General features: G+C 44.6%; 1 protein-coding gene across 5 annotated transcripts; it reads right to left on the reverse strand.

Annotated features, from left to right (window-relative positions):
- Positions 1–1,684: 1,684 nt before the first annotated feature.
- On the reverse strand, positions 1,685–23,427 carry TRPV1 (transient receptor potential cation channel subfamily V member 1). 5 transcript variants are annotated; one of them, XM_029082374.1, is made up of 16 exons: positions 22,149–23,427; positions 17,919–18,256; positions 17,158–17,324; positions 16,910–17,062; positions 16,053–16,193; positions 14,598–14,896; positions 13,491–13,667; positions 12,729–12,893; positions 12,366–12,461; positions 11,783–11,853; positions 10,236–10,401; positions 9,702–9,768; positions 8,755–9,074; positions 7,810–7,937; positions 6,508–6,623; positions 1,685–2,830 (listed from the first exon to the last, which is right to left on the reverse strand). In XM_029082374.1, the coding sequence occupies exons 2-16, from the start codon at positions 18,218–18,220 to the stop codon at positions 2,661–2,663; spliced, it is 2,538 nt and encodes an 845-aa protein (XP_028938207.1). In that variant the 5' UTR covers positions 18,221–18,256; positions 22,149–23,427; the 3' UTR covers positions 1,685–2,660. The 5 variants fall into 5 exon arrangements, with proteins under 5 accessions (XP_028938207.1, XP_028938208.1, XP_028938204.1 ...); XM_029082375.1 differs by having other exon boundaries at positions 1,685–2,824; positions 17,919–18,259; XM_029082371.1 differs by having other exon boundaries at positions 17,919–18,259.
- Between the last annotated feature and the right edge of the window lie 371 nt (positions 23,428–23,798).

Below are 23,798 nucleotides of genomic sequence, written 5' to 3' on the forward strand. Positions count from 1 at the left end.
TGGCCCAGGAAGTGGTGGGAGGGCTCTAAGTGTCTATGGGAGGGCCCATCACCTGCCTGACCTACTCCTCCCCTTGGTTCACAAAGTTTATGGTACCCTGGAAGTAAGAGGGAGGAGGCATATAGTTAGAAGTTGAAGAAAGGTAACCTATGTCCTCAGTCATAAGCATTGATTTCTTGTTGCCAAGAGGACATGGCACTGGGATCAACAGCAATCAAACAATCACATTTATTAAGTGCATACTATGTGCAGAGCACTGCACTAAGCATGTGGGAGAGTACAACATAACAGAATTAGCAGGCACATTCCCTGCCCATAATGGGTTTACAATCTAGAGGAAGAGAGAGCCATTAATATGGATGAATAAGACATTTATAATATAAATTTCATTTCAATCAATCATTACAATTTATTGATTGTTTAGCATGGGCCAAGCACTTGACTAAGCACTTGGGAGAGTACAGTACAATAGAGTTGGTAGACATGTTCTGTGCTCACAAGGAGCTTACAGTCTAGAGGGGAAAAGACATCACAATAAATTACAGATAGAAGAAATGGGAGAGTATTAAGAATACGTATATAAGTGTTGTGGGTCTGGAGGTTAGAGTGAATATTAAGAGCTTATAAGATCCAAGTGCATAGATGATGCAGAAGGGAGGGCAAACAGGAGAAATGAGAAAAGAGGGAAGACCTCTTGGAGGAGAGTGATTTTAGTGGGGTTTAAAGGTAGGGAAAGGGTGGTTGATCAAATATCAGGGCGGTTCTAGGTCTGCCAGAACTTGCAAATTAGGTGGCTGTGTCACTTCTGGGTATGGCAGAAAATGGGACTGAACAATCTGTTTTTCTACTAAGTATTTAGATGTCTTCACAAGCAAAGTAAGAAGTTTTCATTATCCAGTGAATTTAATTAGTGTAGACAGCCAGTCTGGATCACTCAGGCCAAAAGAACCTTGTTCTCTTCAATTGCAGATCTTGGGGGGCTGAATTAGAGAATTGCCTCCATTTTCCACTTCAGTTTTCACAAAGCTAGTAAGTGAGCTAAACACATAGCAAAATAACTACATTACAGCTAAAAAACTGATAGTGCATTCTATAGATATATTTGCACTGTACATGTCTCTAAAATGTTCCCTTTTTCCCTGTTATTCTTGTTGTTCAAAAGACCTTCAGCTATGCTGAAACTTCAGTCGGATTTTGTACCTTCTAACCCACACACCCTAGAAATGGCCAAATTTCCTTGTCAGAAAGTACCAGAAGCTTCTTGCCTGAAAGAAGAGGAGCATTTGGAGAGAGTCAGTACTCACCTTTGAACTTGAGACTGCTCCCTGCTTCATGGGCTCAGACCAGAACCAGGAGGGACATCTCAGACAGCTGGACTCAACCAGTCTCTGCCATCAAAGGGTGGGTTGTAGGGCGGAAGGGAGCCAAGCCTCTGTGTGCTGAGGGGGCCAGAGGCCAGGACTTGATAGCCGGGGAGCCAGGTTTTCAGCCTATCCTAACTCCTGGGAAGCAGTGTGGCCTAGTGGATAGAGCATGGCTCAGGGAGTCAGAAGGACCTGGTTCTAATCCCAGCTCTACCAAGTCTGCTATGTGACCTTAGAAAAGTCATTTCACTTCTCTGTGCCTCAGTTTCCTCATTTGTAAAATGGGGATTAAGACTACGAGCCCCATGTGGAACAGGGACTGTTTCCAACCCAATTTACTTGTATCCACCTCAGTGCTTGGTACAGTTCCTGACACATGGCTTGCAGGGCTTGCAACCAGGCTGGCTTGCTTAAGGTCTTGCTCTGGGTGGGATCGGGCTGGGAAGGTGATATTTTGGCTAATTCTTTTTAGAAGCTTCACTTTACCCTTTTTTCTAGGCTGAATGCTAATGGTTGAGAGACTGGGGCGAGCACCCACTCCAACCTCTCAAGACTAAATAGATCGAGCCCAGGGATTTTTTTCCTAACTAGACTCATTGTATTTGTTGTTGAATTGTACTTTCCAAGTGCTTAGTACAGTGCTCTGCACACAGTAAGTGCTCACTAAATGTGATTGAATGAATGAATGAATGTGAATGAATTCTAGCTTCCACTGAAGGCAGGGAGAGAAGATTGGACTTTTCAGGAGAGGTCCAACCCTGGGCAAAATCTGATATGATGATCCAGGCCAGAAATGTTTGCCAACTCCTTTCCAATAGTCTACCTTGCTCAGATCCTTGTCTGGAGAGAGCTCACCGTGGGCAAGTTAGCTTTGCTTAATGAAGCCAACCTCAAGATACCAACCTTGGGCACACCTATCAGGGTCAAGAACTCCTAAGAGGGCAAATGAGATCCTGGAGACTTGAAACTTTTCCTTTGGACCTTCATTTCACCTAAATAGGTAGGTGTGTGTAAATACATAAATGATATGTGCTTGTGTACATATAGGTGTATATAGATATATATTGTATGTATAAGCTATCATTATGCCCTCCCAACTAATGATAGAAAGTCACTTTCTCTTGGAGGAAAAATATTGATTTTTGGTCCTAAGGCCAGAGTAAATATGCCTTTACTGAGATATTTAGGGCAGAGCTGGCCTTGGAGCTTGGGGCCTTATCCCAACTCATGATTACCTAGCTAGACCCAGGGAAGTTGGGTCTTAATTTGGCACAGTATCCTTCACACCTCTGAATATCATTCTTCTAAAATAAGTGACTCCTTCTGCACTTCAGCATCTTCTGGCTTAAGTGAGCCTGAAAAAGGCCTTAGCCTGACTTCTTCGGGACGGGGAGTTGGCCTTTCTCGAGTGCTTCCGTCTCTTAAAAGTGGAACCAGAGGAAAGGTCTTCCAGTTTTTCCCTGAAACTTACATGGAAAGTGGAATTAATGATTCTGGAAAAAGAAAAACAAAGAAACCATTGTGTTCAGCTTTAAGTACCACTAAGAGCTAAGGAAGTAGCTGGAGGGACTCCCATGTTATGTCAATCTCCTCCTTGGCAGCAGCAGAACATCTCTCATCTGTCTGCTGATTAATCTCTCCAGGCTCCTTCAAATCTACTGACTCCCTGCGAGCTCATGGAAAAGTCACTCAGTCTCCATGAATCTCCATGGATCTACATTTCTCTCTATAAAACTGCTCTTCCTGGCCTTCCAAGGATGCTGTGAATGGAAAGGGAATACATCCATATGGGGAAATGCTCTGATCCCTCATGAGAGGTGTCACAGCATGGCCTGGTGAAAAAAGCAAAGATCGGGAGTCAGAGGACTTGGGTTTGAAACCCTGCTCTGCAAGTTCCCTGCTGTGAGACCTGGAGCAAGTCGATTTCTCTGGGCCTAAATTTCCTCATCTGTAAAATGGGGATGCAATGCCTGTTCTCCCTCCCACTTAGACTGTGAGGCATCTGGGATAGGGCTTAGAACAGGGCTTGACAAGTAAGTGCTTAAGAAATCCCATAATAATAATAATAATTTTTAATGACTTTCTTCACCCATCTGTCTCACACTGGGAAAACAGTACCCTTTCCCCCCTTTCACTGAATCTTCTCTCTCACCTTCAATTCTTTTCCCCAGTCTCTTCCTTCCCACCCAGTTAAAGTGGTTGATGATAAATGTGGGGAAGGCAAAGAAAACATTTATTCAACCAGAACCATAAATGTCCTTATATGATTCTCAATTACAAGAAAATTCTGGGCTTCAGTGGTCAGTTGCATGGGTCTTGAAAACATTTAGCTTCAATCTGTGTAAATTATACAAAATATGTAAGCGAATAAGATATTTAAGCATAAAATGAGTTAAAATAATCAGCCAGAAGTGTTCTTGCGATAAATATCCACATTTTGAAAACAGTACTTAGAACAAACAGGATCAACAGCTCTGCCTTAGTCCCTTCTTGCTCTCTCAGGCCTGCTACAGTCTGATAAAACAAGCTGTTTGTTGAGCTGCCGCAGAGAACATGATAATTTCTAGTCTTGTTGAAGTATTCCAGCCACATATATTTAAATCTGTGACATGGCATTAAACCCTACTGAATTTGACCATCTTTTCTACTCATTAGAAATCCCAGACTTCAGCATCCAGAAAGTGAATAGCATGCCAGTAGGCCACTTTGTCCCCCCAGGACTGGGAGACTCGGACTTTGGGTGACAGGTAACTCGGAAGGGCAGAGGCAACTTTCCAGGGGAATTTCAGACAATCTAAAGTTACTTCTTGGGGATTTTCCCTCACAGGTCTACTACCCCCAAAGCATTCCTAAAAGCAACTTCATATTTGCCCTAAAATGTGGAAAGTTCTGTATTTCCCTTCTGGCATTTGCCTCTAACTGGGATGACAGAACATTGGCCCCCAGGCAATGAATTGTCATGGCCCTGCAGGGCCTTGCTCTATATGGGACAAATGACCCTCACCCCAATTGTCTTCACTCTTGTGTGTCTCAAAGCAAGTCAGTCAGGTTAAGGAAAAGCCTGGGGTCCCTCTTACAGCCCAATCTTTGTTTCCTGGGCAGTGTGGAAACTCTTGTAAATAAGATAAATGAATTGGGTTCTAATGGGTCACCATGTTTATTAGTAATAGTATTTATTAAATTCTTAATGTGTGCAGAACACTGTACTACGTGCTGCAAAAGAGTATACAAGTGGGAATTAGACACAGACTCCATGTCTCTCCAGAGGCTCACAATATTTTAGAGCTGACCTGAGTTACAAAAAGTCAGTAAGCCTCAAGTTTAGCTCATAGAATGAAGGATTCAGAGTGGAGTCTCCTCCCCCTTTTGAGAGGGCAGCAGGATCCTATTGGTCATCTCATTACATGAAGCTGGGTTGTGAGCAGAACAAGGAAGGCCATTTTACAGTAGACCAAATTCTTTCCAGCCCGGAGGGTAAACGGACAAAACTCAAAGGTGCTTAGAACATTCTCAGGAGAGGCCCTCTACAGACCTTGACTGCAGGGAATCATCTCTTTTGCAGGAGGAGCTCATGCCTGCTCAATTAACTTCACTTTTCAGCAGAGGAGTGCCATCCCTAGCCTTCTCCCTTCCTCTGAGTTCCCTTGGCTTCAGTACACTTGGTGGAATGTTCTCTTCTCCTCCCTAATCATTGTGCTTATGTAGAAAAGCTGGGACATCCCTCCTGACAGGAGCGATACATATTGCATTTGGATTTAGGGGTAAGATATACAGTTAGTGGAATCAATGATTTGTGTTGTAAAACAGAGATTCGGTTTCCAGCTCCAAGCCCACCTAGGAGACCAGTGGCCGCAGAGACAATTGAGAGGTTCCAGAACACTTTTTGGAGACAGGAGGTTCTTAAAAAAAGCCTCTTTCCTTTCCTTTGTTTTGGCCTAGATGCTCTCTTCAATCAGTGGTATATGAGTGCTCTACTGTGTGCAGAGCACTGTATTAAACCCTTGCTGAACTGTTAATGTTTATTTAGCACCTATGGTTTGTTTTTCACCTCCCCCATTGACAGAGGAAAGGGAACCCTGTTCCCCATGTTCCTACAGAAAAAGAAAGCCCTTCTGCAGCTCAAGGGTTTGGGACCTTAAAAAGGCCTTTGGCTTTAGCAAGGACAAGAGGCTTCAAACCTCAGCAATGTAAAAGGTACAACTTGAAGACACAGATCAACTATTCTACATGTGTCTATTGGTGAGTAAAATGGCACTGTAGCAATATCTAAGCTCAACAAGGTCCATTCCTACTGCAGTTCCAAGGCTTGGGACCTTTAAGACATATGGTTTTATAAAGGACAGAAGGTTACAGACCACTGCTATATGAAGTGGGCATCAACTGAGACACAGATCAAATATTCTACATGTTTTGTTTGGCTAGGGGGTAGGCTCCTCCTGGATCCTGGAATGGGGATTTGGGGACAAATAATAATCCTGCTTTCCTTTCTAGGTCACTGGAAGCAGTGTGTACTAGTGGAAAAAGCATGGGGCTGGGAGTCAGAGGACCTGGGTTCTAATCTCAGCTCTGCCTCCTTTGTGACCTTGGGCAAGTCACTTCTCTGGGCCTCAGTTTCTCTCATCTTCCAAATGGGGATTCCATACCTGTTTTCCCTCTTCCTTAGACTGTGATCCCCACGTGGGACCCAATTATTTTGTATCTATCCCAGCGCTTAGTACAATGATTGGCATATAGCAAGCACTTATATACCACTATTATTATTATTACTGGATGGGGGCAGACAATACTTTTGGGACTGCTAGACTGGAAAATCTCTTCTATGTAGAGATATCAGTGCTTGGCACAGAATAAGCACTTAACAAGTACCATTATTATCATTATTATTATTATTATGTCACCTATTGAGGTAAATGTTTGTAGTGTAGGATGACCAAAGGATGTAGGGAAGGGAAGACTGGGACTAGTTGGATGGGCGTTGTTCTTTGGACCTGATGATTATCAGTATAATATTCCTTGGTGGGGCTAACTCTACCTTCCCAAACCTAAGCCTTTGGTTCAAATTCAGACATGAAAATAATGGGGATGTTCCACTCTGATGGACTATGGCAAGAACCAGGCTATTTTGTGGTCCTGGGGTTCTCACCTCGGCCAGACCTCAAAGAAAAACTCAAGGTGCGTTTAATCCCTTCACTGTTCCCCGGATCCTCATTGATGATGCCCAGATTGGTGTTCCAATGGGTCCAGTTTACTTCGTCGACTCTATAGAGAGAATTGCAAGAATGAAATCCCACAGGGAGCCTGATAAGTCAGAAGAGTGATCAAAAGAAATTCAGTGAGTCCAAAAAGAAACTGGGTGATGAAAGAGTAAGATTTTTATGTGGAAAATGAGTCCCTCCATACTGGAACTCAATTTCTTCTGGCCCCTGAGGTAATCACCCTTCAGGTGGGGTATTATTTGGTTTCACCCATATCTGAGAAACCCTCTGAATATTATGTAGATTTTTGCAACAGGTAGATTAAGACTAATGGAATAATTTTGATAGAGAAACTCTCCTAAGGTGGTCTAAGTGGCAATGACCTGTCTTGTTCTCTGGTATTACAGTAGCAGAGCATTTGGTTGTTGCAAAATGGTGCTGTGGAATGCTAATTTAGATTTCTCTGGGTTCTCACATTCTTAGAAAATCTCCAGGAGGATGGGCCTATAGAATCTTCTGCCTTCAGTTACTATACTAATAGTGATACAGAGTTTTTATCTACCCAAATTAAGATTGAGGACCCAGAAGTCTGGCTGGAATAGAGTCTCTTACATTGTGAAAAATTGGCTGTAGATGCAAAAAGAAATATAAATATTTCAATTGCAATACAGGAATTGTATCCTCCTCTCATCAGCCATTCAACCATTTCACTATGATTTTTCACTTTAACTTCCCTAAACTAAGGGGGATGTGGGGATGGGGGGTGGGAGGGAGAAAAAGCTTCAGATGTAATGCACAGTTGTTACAGAAAGTGGCAACCATTGAAAATTTGAAAGCACCCTGCCTCCCTCAGTCTGGGTTGGAAATAATGCTTGTGTGAATAGACAGCTGGGAGGGAAATGCACTGGTTCTGAATGAGGAAGGTCAGGGATTCCCTCTAGAAAAATACTCCAGGTTTGGCTGGACTTCTGTATGATGTCTTTACATTATGCTGTGTACCCAGCCTAATGGAAGGGGGCCAAATATTCTTCCCTCACTTCAGGGCAGCTAAAAGTCTCAGGCTGGCCTGGGATGGGAACCCCAATCCAGCCTCCATATTGCCAAACTGTAGGGGACTGCCAATGTTTGCCTTGCAGCAACTGGGGAGCCCTGACTTTTCCCCACCTTGTTGGGCTCTCTGACTGTCCAAGAGTAGGGCTGGGATGCCCAGAGAGTTGTGGATAACGAATGGCACAGGAAAGGGGGTTTACCTAAAGCACCATCGGTAATCGTCCTTTCCATCAGGCGTGTAGCCCACCTGGACCAGCTTTCCCGAGCGGAATGCTTTCCTCATGCAGTTCAGGAAGCTCTTTTCAATGTCCAGGATGGTGATGGCTCTCTACAAAGGAAAATGCAGAAGATAGAGAAGGTGCTCTATCTACAAAAACTCCTCTCTCTGCCTCCGAGGACACAAGATCCTGTGGGATCTGGCCGGACTGGAACAGTCCCACCGTTGTTTTCTAGGAGGAGTGACCATTAGCAGGCTGGGTTTGGGGTGCAGGGAGAATTGGGGCAGCAGAATTAATGAGACAGGGAACAAGACTCAATGTTGGGGGACAAAGTACCAGGAAAAATCAACAAGTTCCCAACCTGTCTTCAGTGATTTCATCTCCAGGGTAAGGAGAGGGCACATATGATTAGGGGTTCAGAGTTGGGAGGCTGGATTTTCTGCTTTTCCTCTTACGTATGTATACACACACACACACACACACACATATGCACACACACACACACACACAAACCTGCACAAAAACCGACAGAAGGGAAAACAGAAAAGTAACCTGGCACCTAGACTAGAAAATGCTACTTAAGCTAGACTCTGTCTGCTTGTCAACTTGGGACTTGAGTTCCCTGCCTATCCTAAAGCCCACTGGCGTTTTTCTACCATGAGAACAAACTTTCCATTTCTCCTCTGGTTACAGCTTCTCGCTCTCCTCTAAAGGCCTTTCCGCTGGTTTTGAGTGCTCATTTGCTCTTAATTCTGTTAGTGACTAATCATGCAATATCCACTTAATTCAGTTTTGCATACCCTGAAAGCAATTAATGGAGCACCAAGCTCAGACTGGGCCTGATCAACCATCAGGGAAAGACATTTAGTGTCAGCCTCAACCAAAGAGCTCTGTTAATATCAGGAAGATGGGAAAGCGCCAACAGACCTGGAGTTTCCATATGTTCTTGCTTTCTTGCGAGACCTTGTTCACTGTCTCCCCCATCAGGGCGATGAGCATGTTTAGCAGCAGGATATATGTCAGAATCACATAGGAGAGCAAAAGAATGATGAAGACAAATTTGAAATCGTAGTTATCGGTGAACTCTAGATCTCCCATGCCAATAGTGAACTTGAAGAGCTCCAGGCAAGTAGAGTACAGGCTGTTATAGGAAGGGGAAGAAGGCTTACAGGTGTTGCCTCGTTTCCCCTGCCACAGACAGGTACATTCCGTGCTGTTTTTTCCATCTTCAATCAGGGATACCACCGCTAGAGCCAACGGGAAAGCAACACAGATGGAAGGTTGTAAGCTCTTGGAGGACAGAGACCGCGGCTTCTACTTTGACTGTACCCTTCCAGTCAAACCACTTCGTAGTATAGTGTTCTGGGTACAGGTGTCAAAAAATTCCAATTAGGTAAGAACCCACATCAAGTTCCAAAAGAGACATGGGTCAACTAGTTGGGCCCTCACCTCCCATTTCCTGATCCCAGGCTCTGAGACTGCCATTCATCCAACTCTAGGGGCTGCCATACCCTACCCAGGATATAGGAAATGGAAAGCTATGAGCACCACAGGGATGATTCCTCTCCAGTTTTCAGCTCTTTCAGGCCCTGGAATTCGGGAAGTAGGAACAATTCCCTCTCCAAGGCTTTGACGCTACCCTGAAGAGCCTCATCTCTAACCACATAGCTCTCCCTCAATGCCACCTCCAGCAGGGGTGAAAATATTCCACCTCTGTGGCTTGTCACATTCGACACAATGAGTTGCCATTTATAGAGGGAGGAAATACCAGTTGAATCTTATCTGTTTAGCCAATGGGAATATTGCCAGAGAACAGACAGGTGGGGCCCCATCTACCTGGAGCCTGAAGAACGAGCAGGAAAGCTGAAGATTACCTGTGGAGAATCCAAGCAGAAACACACTGTAGACAAACATGAAGCGACATAGGTCTCTCAGGATCATCTGCAAGAAAGACAGTTCTGCTCTCTCCGACAACCCAGCCCCCAAGGCACCCCAGAATACGCATGGGTAAGGCAGAGTTGTCACGAGATACATAGTTTGAACCCTGACCCAAACTGAAATGAGACGCCACCCTCAAAGCCTGTATTTACAAAGAAGGAAGGGCAACAGATATACTCTCAGGGTATTTAAGGGAATCCAGATTGAATTTAATCAGAGGACAAGGAGATATCTAGTCAGGATCTCTCTCTCTCTGGGGACAAGAAGGAGAGGGTTCCTTTGGCCTCTCAGGGGGCTCTATCTGGGGGTACTGTAGGAGGACTGTGCCCCATTCCATATTTTTCCAGCTCAACCTAGGGGGTGGGAGGTAATAGATTGAGTCATTTTATCCCCATTTCCAGAGCTGTTGGACAGCCCATCTGGGACCAAGGCTGGGAAAAGATCTAAGGGGCCCTTACTTCCTGACTGACCTTTTCAATCATGACAGCATAAATGCCCATCTGCTGGAAGCCACGGGTGTAGTACAGCATGTTTGTCCAGCCCATGGCCAGAGACAACACCATGAAAGCCACATACATCTTCTGGCCACTGAAGTAGAGCCCCACTGAGATCAGGAGGAGCAGAGACTGGATAAAGCTGAAAGAGACAAACATCCACTGACAGAGGAAAGAGACAGAAAGGGGTGGAAAGAGCTGGAATGGTCCTGACCCTGAACACTGTGTTTGTCCCATGCAGGAAAGCTGGGAATCAGAAGGTCATGGATTCTAATCCTGGCTCCACCACTTGCCTGCTGTGTGACGTTGGGCAAATCACTTCGCTTCTTTGGGCCTCAGTTACCTCATCTGTAAAATGGGGATTGAGACTATGAGCCCCAGGTGGGACAGGGACTGTGTCCAACCCGATTTGCTTGTATTCAGCCCAGTGCTTAGTACAGTGCCTGGCACATAGTGAACACTTAAATACCATAATTATTATTAGTAGTAGTACCTAGAGTATGGATTCACTTGGTGGACACTGTCTACACTTCCAGAGCCACAGGCTTCCCCTGGAATTTTCCAAGTGGATGCCTCAGCTCGACAGTCAGCAGGACACTCAGCATGACCTCAGAAGGCAGCAATTTGAAACTGGGATTCTGCCCAAAAAGGAACTGACTGTCCCCCAAAGTAAAATTTTCTGATCTGTTCATGGTTTCCCTAAATCTTGTGTGTCATGTGGCTCGGGGAAACAAAATCACTAATGCAAATGAGACCTACTGGTTTGTAGTAGCAGTTGAAGAAATCACACTCCTGCCTATTAGTCCTTCTGGCTGGAACAGTTCCATTCCACCCTCGCAGCCAGTGTGAGGGAGTTAGTGGGGAGAAGGCTCAGTAGATCAATCCTCCCTGGGCATTCTGGGTCATTGAAGCCAGGTTGCCCGGAGGGGTTCTGGCCTGAAGCAGGCCCTGTGCTTGGCCCCTCGCCACCTCCCAGCCCCTCATCTAATCTCAGTCCTTCTATTAATTTCAATATTAATCATTAACTACTTTCTAGAATAGCCTCATTAAGTTAGTGTTTCTAAAGAGGCCTTAAACAGATTACATGATTCTTGAAAATATACCTTGCTTTTTCTTGTTCTATACTCACAACCCCTAATGCCTAGTACAGCTCTATGCCACCCAGTGCCAGCTTCATGAATATTAGCTGAAATGGTTCGAGTGAGATTGACTAGGGGCCGGAGAGCAGGAAGAGACCAGGTCAGCGCAGGAGTGGCATCGACTTAGTTCACAAACTCTGTGAACGTAAGAAAGGGGGCCTTCTCTAATTGTTGTTAAATCCCCAGGTTCCTTTAACAGAGCGCCCACCTCAGTAACTATATGCAGGGGATGCTGCTGAGATGGAGAGATTCAAACTGGATATGTCCCTAATCAGAAATGAACCTTGCAAGTATCTCTAGGAGGGAAAGAGACCCAGCGAAGCCCAGATTTAGCCTTATCTTAGCAGTTCTTGTGTTTAAAATAGAAATGGGAGTGGAACGTACAAAAGCACCTCACTGTAGCTGTCGACGAACAAAGTCTTCAAGGACGGTTGCCTCTGCAGGAAATACTGTATCTGCAAGGAAGCCAGAATAGACAGTTGCACTCAGAGAAGCAGCATGGCCTAGTGGAAAGAGCAGGGGCCTGGAAGTCAGAGGATCTGAGTTCTAATCCCAACTCCACCACTTTTTTATTGTGTGACCTTGGGCAAGTCATTTAACTCCTCTGTACCTCAGTTACCTCATCTATAAAATGGGGATTAAGGCCATGCGTCCCATGTGACCAACCTGATTATCTTGTATCTACCCCAGCACTTGGTAGAGTGTCTAGCACATAGCACTTAATAAATACCATTAAAAAAAAACCTCAGAGGGAAGAGATTAGGGGCTGCCACTCGCTTTGGCCACTGAGATTCCATTTTTGGGCCCTCTTCCCTTTGCCATGCTTCAGTGGTCAAGCAATGAAATGGGGCCCCTTCTAATTATGGGATTTGGGTGTCCACCTTCTGGTACCAGTAATGAGTTTGGCCCCGGACAGACATGCTGGGACAACATTATCAAGTGACAGGAGAAAGTCTAAAGCACTTACCCCTCTGATAAAGAAATAGATCCCTCCCAGCAGAGTCAAAAATTCTCCAAACACTTGTAAATACTGCAAGGCGGTGTTCCCGAGAGCATAAGGAGGCTGCAAGACCCAGAGAAGAAGGTCACCAGGTGTATGTCTCATGAGGGAAAGTTTCTCTCAGAGAAGAAACTCACAAAGAAGTTCAGCACAGCTCAGGGAGAGACTTGGGGGCAACTAGAGACTAAATCTGAGCAGGCCTAACACTGTCTTGATCGTGAAACATAGACTGATTCCACTCCCTTCTGAGCGTGGAATCAAGTGGAAATGGGGAGTGGGAGCACCACAGGAATTTCTCCAGAGATTTAGGGAACCATGAAGACATACAACCTTTTGGTTTAAATCCACAGGCCTGTAGCAAGCAACGAGAGTGAAGGTGATGATGTACAGGATGTAAATGAAGAAGTTGAAGTAAAATATGCGTTTGACAAATCTGTCCCACTTATCTTGCAGGAGCCTATTCAGGGGCTCAACCAAGAGCATGTCATGGCGGTTCTAAAGGAAGCAATGAAGACAAGAGATAGTCAGTTCCCCAGAATGGATAACGTCATTTCCTGGGGATGGTGCCATTGTTCAATTGGCTCGCCACCCTCAGCTCCTAGAATACAGTCCTCTAGTCCATAAGCACTTTGAGTGCAGGGAATATGTCTACCAACTCTGTTACTCACCTAAGCACTTGGTATAATGCTCTTCCCAAAGTAGGTGCTCAATAAATACGACTGATTGATTGATGATGGACTTAACCCCGTATAACACTTTACCCACTTGGTATGGCTCAAAACAGCCTCAAAAAAGAGATGCACAAACCGGAGGAGACCTCAAGTGTCTTCTAATCTCTCTCCTACTGGAAGGGAAATTCCTACACTTTCTGGGACAGTGATCTCTGTTGTTTTTCAAAATCTCCAGGGATAAATATCCCATAAATTCCTTTGGCACACCTTTGAGAACTGCTGGAAATGAAAAAAAAAAATGGTGCCCCAACTAACCAGAAGTGTGAGTTTGCCTTTGGGTTTAAGTACATCAAACCTTTAACAAGACATATTCTCTACCACAAGCCTCCCTGCCTCTTTTTCCTGACAATCTGATACTCACAGGGGTTTCACTGCTGTAAGCAATAACCTCGAGGACTGAGTTCTTCTCACATGTGTCAATGCAGGAGAGATCATAAAGAGAGGAGTGCACTGGTCCATAAGCCCACTCTGTGAATTTTCTGGACAGGTGCCTGCATTCGGGTTCTTGAATTTCTCTCCTGAGGATGTATGCCAGGACCTGAATCAAGAAAGCAAGGGGCGACCAAGTGAGGAAAAAAAAAATGGTTAGTGCCCATCATTCCTATAGACTGTATCAATTAATCAACGGTATTAATTGACTACTTTCTTTGTGATGAGTACTTTTTTATTAAGCACTCATTACAGTTGGTGCACACAGTATGCCTTATTACAGACTAACACAGGAGGCATACATTAAAGTAAATTACGGGTAAGGGAAGCAACTGAATATAAAAATAGAAACATCAGTGCTGTGTGGATGGAGGGTAGTAGCTAATTGTGTGACTAAGTGCACGAGAGAGGTAGCAGGGATCAGGTTATGGCTGAAGGTTATATAAATGATGATGGCATTTGTAAAGTGCTTACTATGTGCCAAGCACTGTTCTAAGCGCTGGATGGGATGAGGGACATCCTCCAGAGTCAAAGTCGCAACCCTTGTTTTTTGATGCCTCTCTGGGTTCATGGACAAAATGGGGTAGAGTCAGGTTGGAGCTAAAAACCCACTGTCACCTCTCAACACCACACACCGCAACATGATTCATAGTGAGGGAAAACATCGGGCCTTAGGAAATTCTTTTTATGGTATTTGTTATGTGCTCACTGTACTAAGCACTAGAGTAGATACATGCTAATCAGATTGGGCACAGTCCACGTCCCACAGAGGGCTCAGTCTTAATCCCCATTTCACAGATGAGGTAATTGAGGCACAGAGAAGTGAAGTGACTTGCCCAAAGTCACACAGCAGACAAGTGGCAGAGCCAGATCCAGAACCCAAATCCTTCTGACTCCAAGGCCAGTGCTCTAACCACCAGGCCACGCTGTTTCTCTTAGCTGGTATGACAAAACATTGCCTCTGGATGACAAGTACTACATGAGATTAATCTCCCTATTGACCCCCACCTCGATGGAATCCATCTGGGGGCCCACTTACCCCAATCTTCCCACTCTTGGCAGCTAGGGCTAATGGAGTCAACCCCTTCTTATTTGTGAGCTCTTCCAGATTCAAGGTAGGGTGAATCTTGGCCCCCAGGATCAGGATCTCATTGTACATGTTGGTCACAAACTTAGTATTCTCCGGGGTGTTGTCAGCCACCTCTACCAGGGCGTGCAAGACCGTGTTACCTATAGAGTCCCTGGCATCGATGTCAGCTGAATGGTAGGGGTTCTGCAGCAGGAACTTCACAATGCCCAGCTGGTTGGTGCAGGCAGCGAGGGAGAGTGGAAGTTCACCTGAGGCCAAACACAAATTTGAGATCATCTTGCCTAACAAAGAAACAGACCTGATTGTCGGGGGGCTACTGTAGTCTGAGCCTGTCTGCTGGTGTGAGTGACTCAGTTCCAATTAGGCCAACTCCCACCCACTACCAGTTTGCCCAGGTCACATAATAATAATAATAGCATTTGTTAAGTGCTTATCATGTGCCAAGCACTATTCTAGGCACTGGAGCACTGTTCTAAGCACCTGCACTGAATTGAGGGGAGCACTCTCCCCAAAAGGGAGCCAGGCAGAGGAAGTGGGAAGGTTTGAAACATGGGGTGAGTGGTTATTGTTGTCCTTTGACTTCCCCCCAAAAAGTGTTTTATCTTTTTCATTTTATTTTCCAAAAAAACTCACTGTGCAGAAAATAGCACACAGCAGAGCAAGTGCTGTTGGGTAAGAAATGGACTTCCTGTCTCTGTGAGCCATCAGCAGGGCTGGGGTCTAACACTTGGGTTATCTGAGAACCACTGATACCCTGGAGTCAGAGAAAAACCAAATAGATCACTCTCTAAGCTAAACCTCTCTCTAATAATAATTATGGTATTTGTTAAGTACGTACTATGTGCCAGGCACTGTACTAAGCGCTGAGGTATTTATAAGCAACTCGGGTTGGACACAGTCCTTGTCCCACATGGGACCCTCTGTCTCAATCCCCATTTTACAGATGAGATAACAGAGGCACAGAGAAGTGAAGTGACTTGCCCAAGGTCACACAGCAGAGGCGTGGCAGAGCCGGGATTAGAACCCATGACCTTCTGACTCCCAGGTGGGTGCTCTATCCACTACACCATGCTGCTTCTTTAGCCAATATGAGTAGTAGATGGTAGAGTAGCATACCCAAGTGGAAAGAATACAGGCAAGGGAATCAGAGGACTTGGGTTCTAATCCTGCCTCATCCACTTCTCGGCTGTGTGACTCTGGGCGAGCCGCTTAACTTGTCCATACCTCAGTCTCCTCACCTGTAAAATGGGAGGTTCACACTTGTCCTCCCTCCTATTTGGACAGTGTCTGACCTGATTCACTTGTATCTACCCCAGCGCTGAGAACGGTGCTTGATAAGTAGTAAGCGCTAACAAATACCATAATTATAATTATTATGAAATGTCAACTTTGGTGTCAGCCTACCAAAATAAAAGCCCGGCCGGCCTTTGGTTTTCTTAAAGAAGTCACCATGGGCTGCAGCATGGACATCGGCTCCGTTCTGCACCAGCATGGTCACCAAGTACATGTTCCGCCTCTCAATGGCAATGTGGAGAGCAGTCTGACCTGGAAAGACACCGACACGTCCACCCACTCGGAAAGCATATACCATGGCCACTGGTGGCCATCAACAGGGACAGCCTGGACAAAGGCAAAACCAAGATTCCAACAACTATTTTGACCCTCTGCCAAGGGACTCCACTTTGAAGACAACAGAGGTCAGTAGTTGGTGGCACCTGCGTAAAAACTGAAACAAAGGGCCTAGATTGGCACACACCAGTGAAACGGTCAGGATCAATCAATGGTATCTATTGAGCACTAAGTGTGTGCAGAGCCCTTGGGCGGGTGCAAAACAACAGAGTTGGTAGACACATACCCTGCCCACGAGGCTATTCTCACGGCAATAACATGTCAATCAACCCATTAATGGTATTTACTGGGCACTTGATGTATTCGGAGCATTGTACTAAGCCCTTGGGAGTATGCGACACAAAAGAGTTGGCAGGCACTTTTCCTGCCCAGCAGGAGTCCACGATTTAGATGCTCTCTGGGATATTACAACACTGGGGAGCACCTCTGGCCTTTACCATCTGATTGGCCTGAGACCTACATTCCTTGACCACAAGTGACGGTGGCCAAGATCAACTTTTAAATTCCCCTTCCAAAACAAGAGGGCATCTCCCAGCCATGAATGGCAGAACACCTTTGGCATCTGCCGAGGAATTCAAGCCTATCTTCTTGGCAGGTCAGGGCACACAGGGTACTGCCCCTCCGTTCCTTACCCCTGTAGTAGCTATCGGTGTAGCCGGCATTCACAAACTCTTTCAGGTTGTCGGTCTGTCCTGCGATCTCCAGCAGTAAGGGGATGGTCTCATTCTTCCCACTTTGCAAATTCAGCATAGCTTTCAGCAGGCAAGTTTTTCCCGTTTCTGGATCTGAAACACAGAGTCAGGGCTGAAGCTGTTTGTTCTGAGGTTTCGTAGAGAGGGAGACCCCGAGTTTGAGAAAACAGCTTCTCCTCCCTTGATACCTTTGAATTCTACGTCCGTAAGCTGCTTCGTGCTCTTGAGGAGATAGACCAACAGGTCTTCCAGTTCCCTACAGTTGCCTTGGGCCACGGCATCAAAGATCCTTCGGCGATCATAGAGTTTGAAGGCTTTCTCTGACCCGATGGAAATGGAATCCACAGACAGCTGCCTGAGAAAGATTAGCGTGGGAGAAGGTCTTTAAATCAACAGACCTGGAAAAAAGCCAACGTCCTCCTTCCCAACATGCCCCTTCATTGGCTCTAGCCCCTTGAGTGCTTTCACTCTCCTGCCTGGCATGACTGATAATAAAAGGCCCATCAAACCCTAATGCCCTCGCTGAATTGAGTGGAGAGTAGCCATTTAATCTCTTTTTTCACGATTTTTCAAACTTAGTGCAATTAAAAAGAGACAGCCAAACACACAATTTTGTGTCTCATGTGCATGTTTGGTTTCTAACAGCCTCGTTTAAAATATTGAAGCCCAGCAGCAATAAGCTCAGGCTGGTTTACTCGGCTGAAGATCTTACTTCTGACATCTGCCCTTTGGGGAGAAAGGCTTAAATGCTTTTGCCCTGAAAAAAGGAGAAAATTGCAGTGAGAGCAACCTGGAAGCTCAATCAGTGGCATCTATTGAGTGTTTACTATGTGCAGAGCACTGTACTAAGTGCTTGGGAGAGTACAATACAACAGAATCAGTGGACACATTCCCTGCCCATAATGAGCTTGAGATCTAAAGGGGAAGAAAGACATTTATATAAACTCACTTGACAAATTGACGGTTACATCTTCTTCTATCAACCATGGGGCTGAACTTGATGATGGGGCATGAGGCTGGTTCCATCTCCTCATAGGAGGAGTCCATTGGGGCAGATTCCTCTGAATCCCCCTTAGTGAAGAGCCTGTGTCGGCTCCTAGCTGTGGAGAAGATGTGATGTTTGGGAGGCGGAGGCTTAGAGCCTGGGATGCCATCAGGGGTGCCCTGGTTGGAATTCTCACCGGGGTTGTCATCCAGAGGCTCCTTTGTCACTTCCAACTCCGCCAAATCGGAGCTGCCCAACTTCTTCATTCTTGTCGGGGTCTCCCTGGGGTCCCACAGGGCAACCTGCTGGGAAACCAAGGAAATAAGAATGGGCTCCTGAGAGAGTGCTAGTCCCTCTGTCCTCTAGATCAAGTGCCCTGCAATGTAATAATAATAATAATTGTTATTGTTATTATTATTACTGTGGTATTTGCTAAGCACTTACCATGTGCCAAGCACTGGGGTAGATACAAAGTAATCAGTTTGGACACAGTCCTTGTCCCTCATGGGGTTCACAAAGAGCACGGGCTTTGGAGTCAGAAGTCATGGGTTCGAATCCCGGCTCGGCCACTTGTCAGCTGTGTGACTTTGGGCAAGTCACTTAACTTCTCGGTGCCTCTGTTACCTCATCTGTAAAATGGGGATTAAGACTGTGAGCCCCACGTGGGACAACCTGATTCCCCTGTGTCTACCCCAGTGCTTAGAACAGTGCTCGGCACATAGTAAGCGCTTAACAAATACCAACATTATTATTATTATTATTATTGATCCCCATTTTACAGTTGAGGTAACCGAGGCATAGAGAAGTTGTGACTTGCCCAAGGCCACACAGCAGACAGGTGGTAGATCCGGATTAGAACTCACAACATCTGATTCCCAGGCCCATGCTCTTTCCACTAGGCCATGCTGCTTCTCTGGTATTTGTTAAGCATTTGCCAGGTTCTACACAAGCAAATCAGGTTGGACATAGTTCCTGTCCCACGTGGGCCGCAGAGTCTCAATCTCCATTTTACAGATGAGGAAACTGAGGCACAGAGAAGTTAAGTGACTTGCCCAAGGTCACACAGCAGACAAATGGTGGACCTGAGATTACAACCCACAATCATCAATCCTGTTCACCCTCTTACTTAGACTGTAAGCCCCACGTGGTACCTGATGATCTTGTACCTACCCCAGCACTTAGAACAATGCTTGGCACATAGTATGTGCTTAATAAACAGCACAGTTATTATTATCAATCTCTAGAGCCTCCTACCCTTCTACCTTTTCTCTACGGTATTCCTTTTTTAGCTGGTTTCAAAAGCATAGACAACACCTGAAAAATGAATTGTCCCAAGATCACCCAAAGAGTCAGAGCGCGAGAACAACTTAGGTCCCAGAAGCTCTTGCATGGACAGCACTCCTTCTCTACCCCCTCTCAAACTCTTCCCCCAACTCATCGCTGTCCCTACCATCAAGATAGTGCCAGCGGTCAACAGAGATGTCCTTTCCAGTCCCCCACAAATGATCAATACATCTGTGTTTGGTTCAGACTTTTTTCTGTTGCGGGGTGAAACCTTTTTAGTTTCTTAGTTTGGTACTGTGCTCAACTGCTTTGAGGTAATTTATTAAATGAATGTAGGTTAAGCACTCAAGGTATAATTACAGCATATTCAATGATCACGGACCAGCCACGATCCTCTCTGTCTCAGTTTCCTCTTCTGGCAAATGGGTAGGTAATATGATACTCACTCATAACACAGGTTTGGTGCCAAGAATTACTAATAGATGTGACTCCAGGGCCCTACCGATAATAACACCACCATCTTAAATTTGTGTAGTTCTTTCATAATAATGATCTCATTTTGTCTAGAGTAGAACAACAACAGTAACAATGGTTCCGTTCAAACTCTGACTTTTAATGGTTCCAGGCTACTTCACTACAGAATGAACCGTGGGGCTGCAGTGAACATTAGGAAGTGCATTACTGATTTTTCCCAGTTGATGCCGAAGTCCAACTGGGTGAGGCTCTGATAGAATGGGGATTTTTATGGCTACACGCATCCGCTGCTCCTATGGGTGGGGTCTGTCAGTGGAGTGTCTCTGGTGGCTTGAGGGTCCTACAGCTTTCAATGGTGAGAACAAGACATGCATTTCCTCCGATGATGCTATTATTTTATGGAATTAGCATTATAAGTCTTAGGACTTTAGAAGCTTCTAGAGTGCCCCACCAGCTTCTGGATGAATTAGGTCAGAAATAGCCTAATTTCTTATGACATGCAGAACTCTGCACTCTGCAGGAGTTCAACAAATATGGATGCAATTATTTCTAATATCCTATTTGTTATTATGGGTCCTTAGCAGGTTCTCCCTTCATGCCTGGTACTCAACCCAGGACCTGGTACTCAGCCCACTAGAAGCCCTCAGAGAAGAATTATTCATGGCTTCGTAATTAATGTTGATGATATTAATATTGCAAAGGTATTTCTTCTGGGGACCTATTCCGTCAGAAACTTCAAGTGACTATGAAGCTCTCTAGGGAAAGGCTAAGCTATTCATCCTCTGTATTTATTGAGTACTTACTATTTGCCAAGCACTGTGGTAGGCACTTGAAAACATACACTAGAAATAGAAGACTTATTCCTAGGCTTCAAGGAGTTTGCAGTTTAACAAGGAAACTAAGTCAAAGGGAAAAGGGAAGATTTAGCTTGGTTTTAGAAATAGTTACTCTTGAGAAATGATGAGAATTAAATATTTTGGTAATGTTTAATAATTCCCTCATTGAGCATGACTCACTTCTTTTAAAATAGGGGCGTTGGGAGGGAAAGACTGCAAAATGCTTTACTTTTAGAATGCCATCTAAAGGTTGCAGTGAAGGATTCAGATATAAGCTAAAACATGTGAAAAGGCACCTGAAATCCTCATCTTCACCATACCACAAACTCTTTTAGCAGGAACTAAATTCCACATTCACCCAAACCTCTTCTCCATACAACTCTTCTTGCCCCCCATTTCTGTTTCCGCTTCCAAAGATTCTTCCTGTCCTCAAGCTTAGTTCAAAATTCAGTGGGGAAGCTTGCTATCCTAAAGGAGGGGAATGGAGGGTGAGAGAGGAGGAGAGCGGGTGAAAAGGACAACAGGTTAAACCCAGATCCCTAACATATAAGCCTGGAGGCTGATAAGAGGACTTACCCATTCTGTAGTCCAGGAACTGTGCTCTATTACTGGTTTCACTACCCAAGATCCTTACTTCCTATGGCTAGTTTCCCAGTTACATCCTTCCACTACCAAGTAAAGCTGCAAAAGATACAGGCGAATAGAGTGGTCACTGATGTTACCCAAGAATACTGGGTACTCCTTTCCCTCCTCCCTCTCTCCTCAACAGCGCGCGCACGCACACACACACACACACACACACACACAAATTCACACAGTAGTGGACAGGAGCAGATCAGGTAAACACTGGACCCATCCAGTATAAAATTGGATGAATAATCACACATGTCAAGCCACACCTGAATGATATCTGAACTAGATGATTCTATTTAACACAAATATTCTTCAGGGATCCATTTCAGGCCCAGTAAATGGGACTGTGTTTGTAGATACCGACATTAATCCCACAAGATTTGAATTTGGGTTAAAATATTTGGAATAAAGGAAAGTGGTAACAGGGACAATGGGCTGGTTTAATCAAGCAACTTTGCATGGGATTTTTCATTCTAAGCAATTTAATGCTGTGAAAAATGCTAGAACAGTTGCTGCTCTCTTCTCACTTACCCTTTGGGGATACCCAGAGAAGTGGCACAACTTGGCTGGTGTGTCCTGTGCTAATTAGGGCTCAAAGAAAGCTACTTACTTTTAAAGAGTTAGATGAAAGACCCTTGGAAAACTTTCTCCATCTTACTTTTCGTTTGTAACCTGTTAAGTAACCCTCACCTTCCTTACTGAAAATTCAGCAGTGAACAATTTCACCCCTCTCCATCAAATTTTTTTGATAGATTAGCTAGAGCATTTCCTAACCTCAGAACCCATTAAATAGAGAAACCCAGTTCCACACATGCATACACCTCGAGGTGGTTGCCACTGTACCTGTGGGAAAGATAATTTGTCTTAGGAGTCTTACACTACAGTTAACTCGCAATTAGCAATGAATGATGAACAGCAATTTTAAAGACCTTCTGAGTCAGCTATCAATCTCAAAACTGAGACTTACCGGCAACACTAGGTGAGTACTGAATGCTGCTTTCTTCTACGAAACAGTAAGCCGGTTGCTATTTAGCCCAAAAGTTGAATGGGTTTAGGGAAATTCACTTGCTTCTTCGCTGGTCATTATCCTCTATCCTCATCCACTTCATCTGTCAGCTGTTTGTTCCAACCTCAGCGGGGTTTTGTTGATCAGGAGATGGTGGGGAAGAGCAAGGATTTAAGCAACTCAATAACGAAGAAAGATATTGTGAGAGTAATAGCAGCAGCGGCTGCTGCTTCCTGTTCCCATGGGCATTTAAAAGCTTTTTACAATCATTTTGCTATTTTTCAGTAACTACATTTAGGCACTGCCCCTCCTTTTGCGATTTTGACTGCATGATACACTTAAACCACAGCTATCACACAACTCTGAAAGTCTATCCTTACCGTTTTCTTAGACCAGAGCAAAGAGAGAGTTCAGAGGCCGAAAATACATGACAGAAAATACAGAAAAGTCAAAGCAAGCTTTGTGTCATCATATTATTGCCTTTTTAAATTGCAGTTTTAAAACTTACTTTTCTTTTTACAATTTAGACTGTATCCTCGTTGTGGGCAGTGAATGTTTCTACCAACTATGTTGTATTGTACTCTCCCAAGTGTTCAGTATAGTGCTCTGCACACAGTAAGAGCTCAACAGATACCACTGATTGATTACAAAATATCATAGCCTGAGGCCCAATTCTACACTGCTGATATGAAAACTGAAAACTGGAAGGAAAGTTATCAAAAGCCCATCCTCCTTATGTGTCTTTCACCAATTCCTTCTCCCTGAGGGACAGGGAGCCATTTCTAATTTTCACTTATGAATTCTGTCCCAGTGCTTAGCACAGTGCTCTGCACAGAGTAAGCACTTAATAAATACTATTACTACTAATTGGAAATAACTCCAGGCTTAGTTTTCCAAGACTATGCTGCCATGCACACTTGTAATTTACCACCTGCACATTCATACAGATGTACACCCACAATATGATCCAAAATTGCCTGTATATATGGTTTGCTGAGGCAGCGTAGAAACTATCTAGACTCTTGATGACCTGGTCCCCTTTACCACTGGTCTTATTGGATCCTGAACTCTGTCTTTGTATTTACATTATTTCATCTTTCTAAAACCCCTTCCCCACAATTTGTAGGTTGTGAGCATCTGAAGATCCATGTCTCACTCTCAGCTGCGTTTTCTTTTTTTTTTTTTTCCAGCATTAAGTACAGTGCTCTGGGCACGGAAGGCACTTAATAAATACTATTGCATGGAAGGCAGTAATAGTAATTAATAATAATTACGCATTTAGTGTGTGCATAGCACTGTACTTAACATTGGGAAAGAGCACCAAAGGTGGGGATTAGACACTGTTTCTTGAGGGAAATCTATCAGCAGAGTTAATTCCAGATTAAATGATTCCAAATATATTTGAACTCCTTGAATTTGGGCTAAGAGATGGTTCTAGTAACATTTGTTTCCCTCCACTCCATACGACCGAACCAAACCAAAATCTCATTGTGCCTTTCAGTATTAGGAAAACATTATGCTAGTCACGGCAGCAGAGACATTTAGCGAATCGTATTTTATTCATAAAGAAGCAATCAGTCACAACATAACGGGCTAATTTCCATACACAGG

Source organism: Ornithorhynchus anatinus, chromosome 17 (assembly GCF_004115215.2).
Source record: "Ornithorhynchus anatinus isolate Pmale09 chromosome 17, mOrnAna1.pri.v4, whole genome shotgun sequence".
In the NCBI taxonomy this organism is placed as follows: Eukaryota; Metazoa; Chordata; class Mammalia; order Monotremata; family Ornithorhynchidae; genus Ornithorhynchus; species Ornithorhynchus anatinus.

What these genes read in the sequence shown, in the direction of transcription:
- TRPV1 (XM_029082374.1), bottom strand. Translation starts at nt 18,220, where the DNA reads ATGAAGAAGTTGGGCAGCTCCGATTTGGCGGAGTTGGAAGTGACAAAG. An exon ending in TACGGACGTAGAATTCAAAG is followed by an intron (nt 17,063 to 17,157) that starts GTATCAAGGGAG and finishes TCTGTGTTTCAG; the next exon opens with ATCCAGAAACGGGAAAAACT. An exon ending in ATGCTGTCATGATTGAAAAG is followed by an intron (nt 9,769 to 10,235) that starts GTCAGTCAGGAA and finishes TCTTTCTTGCAG; the next exon opens with ATGATCCTGAGAGACCTATG.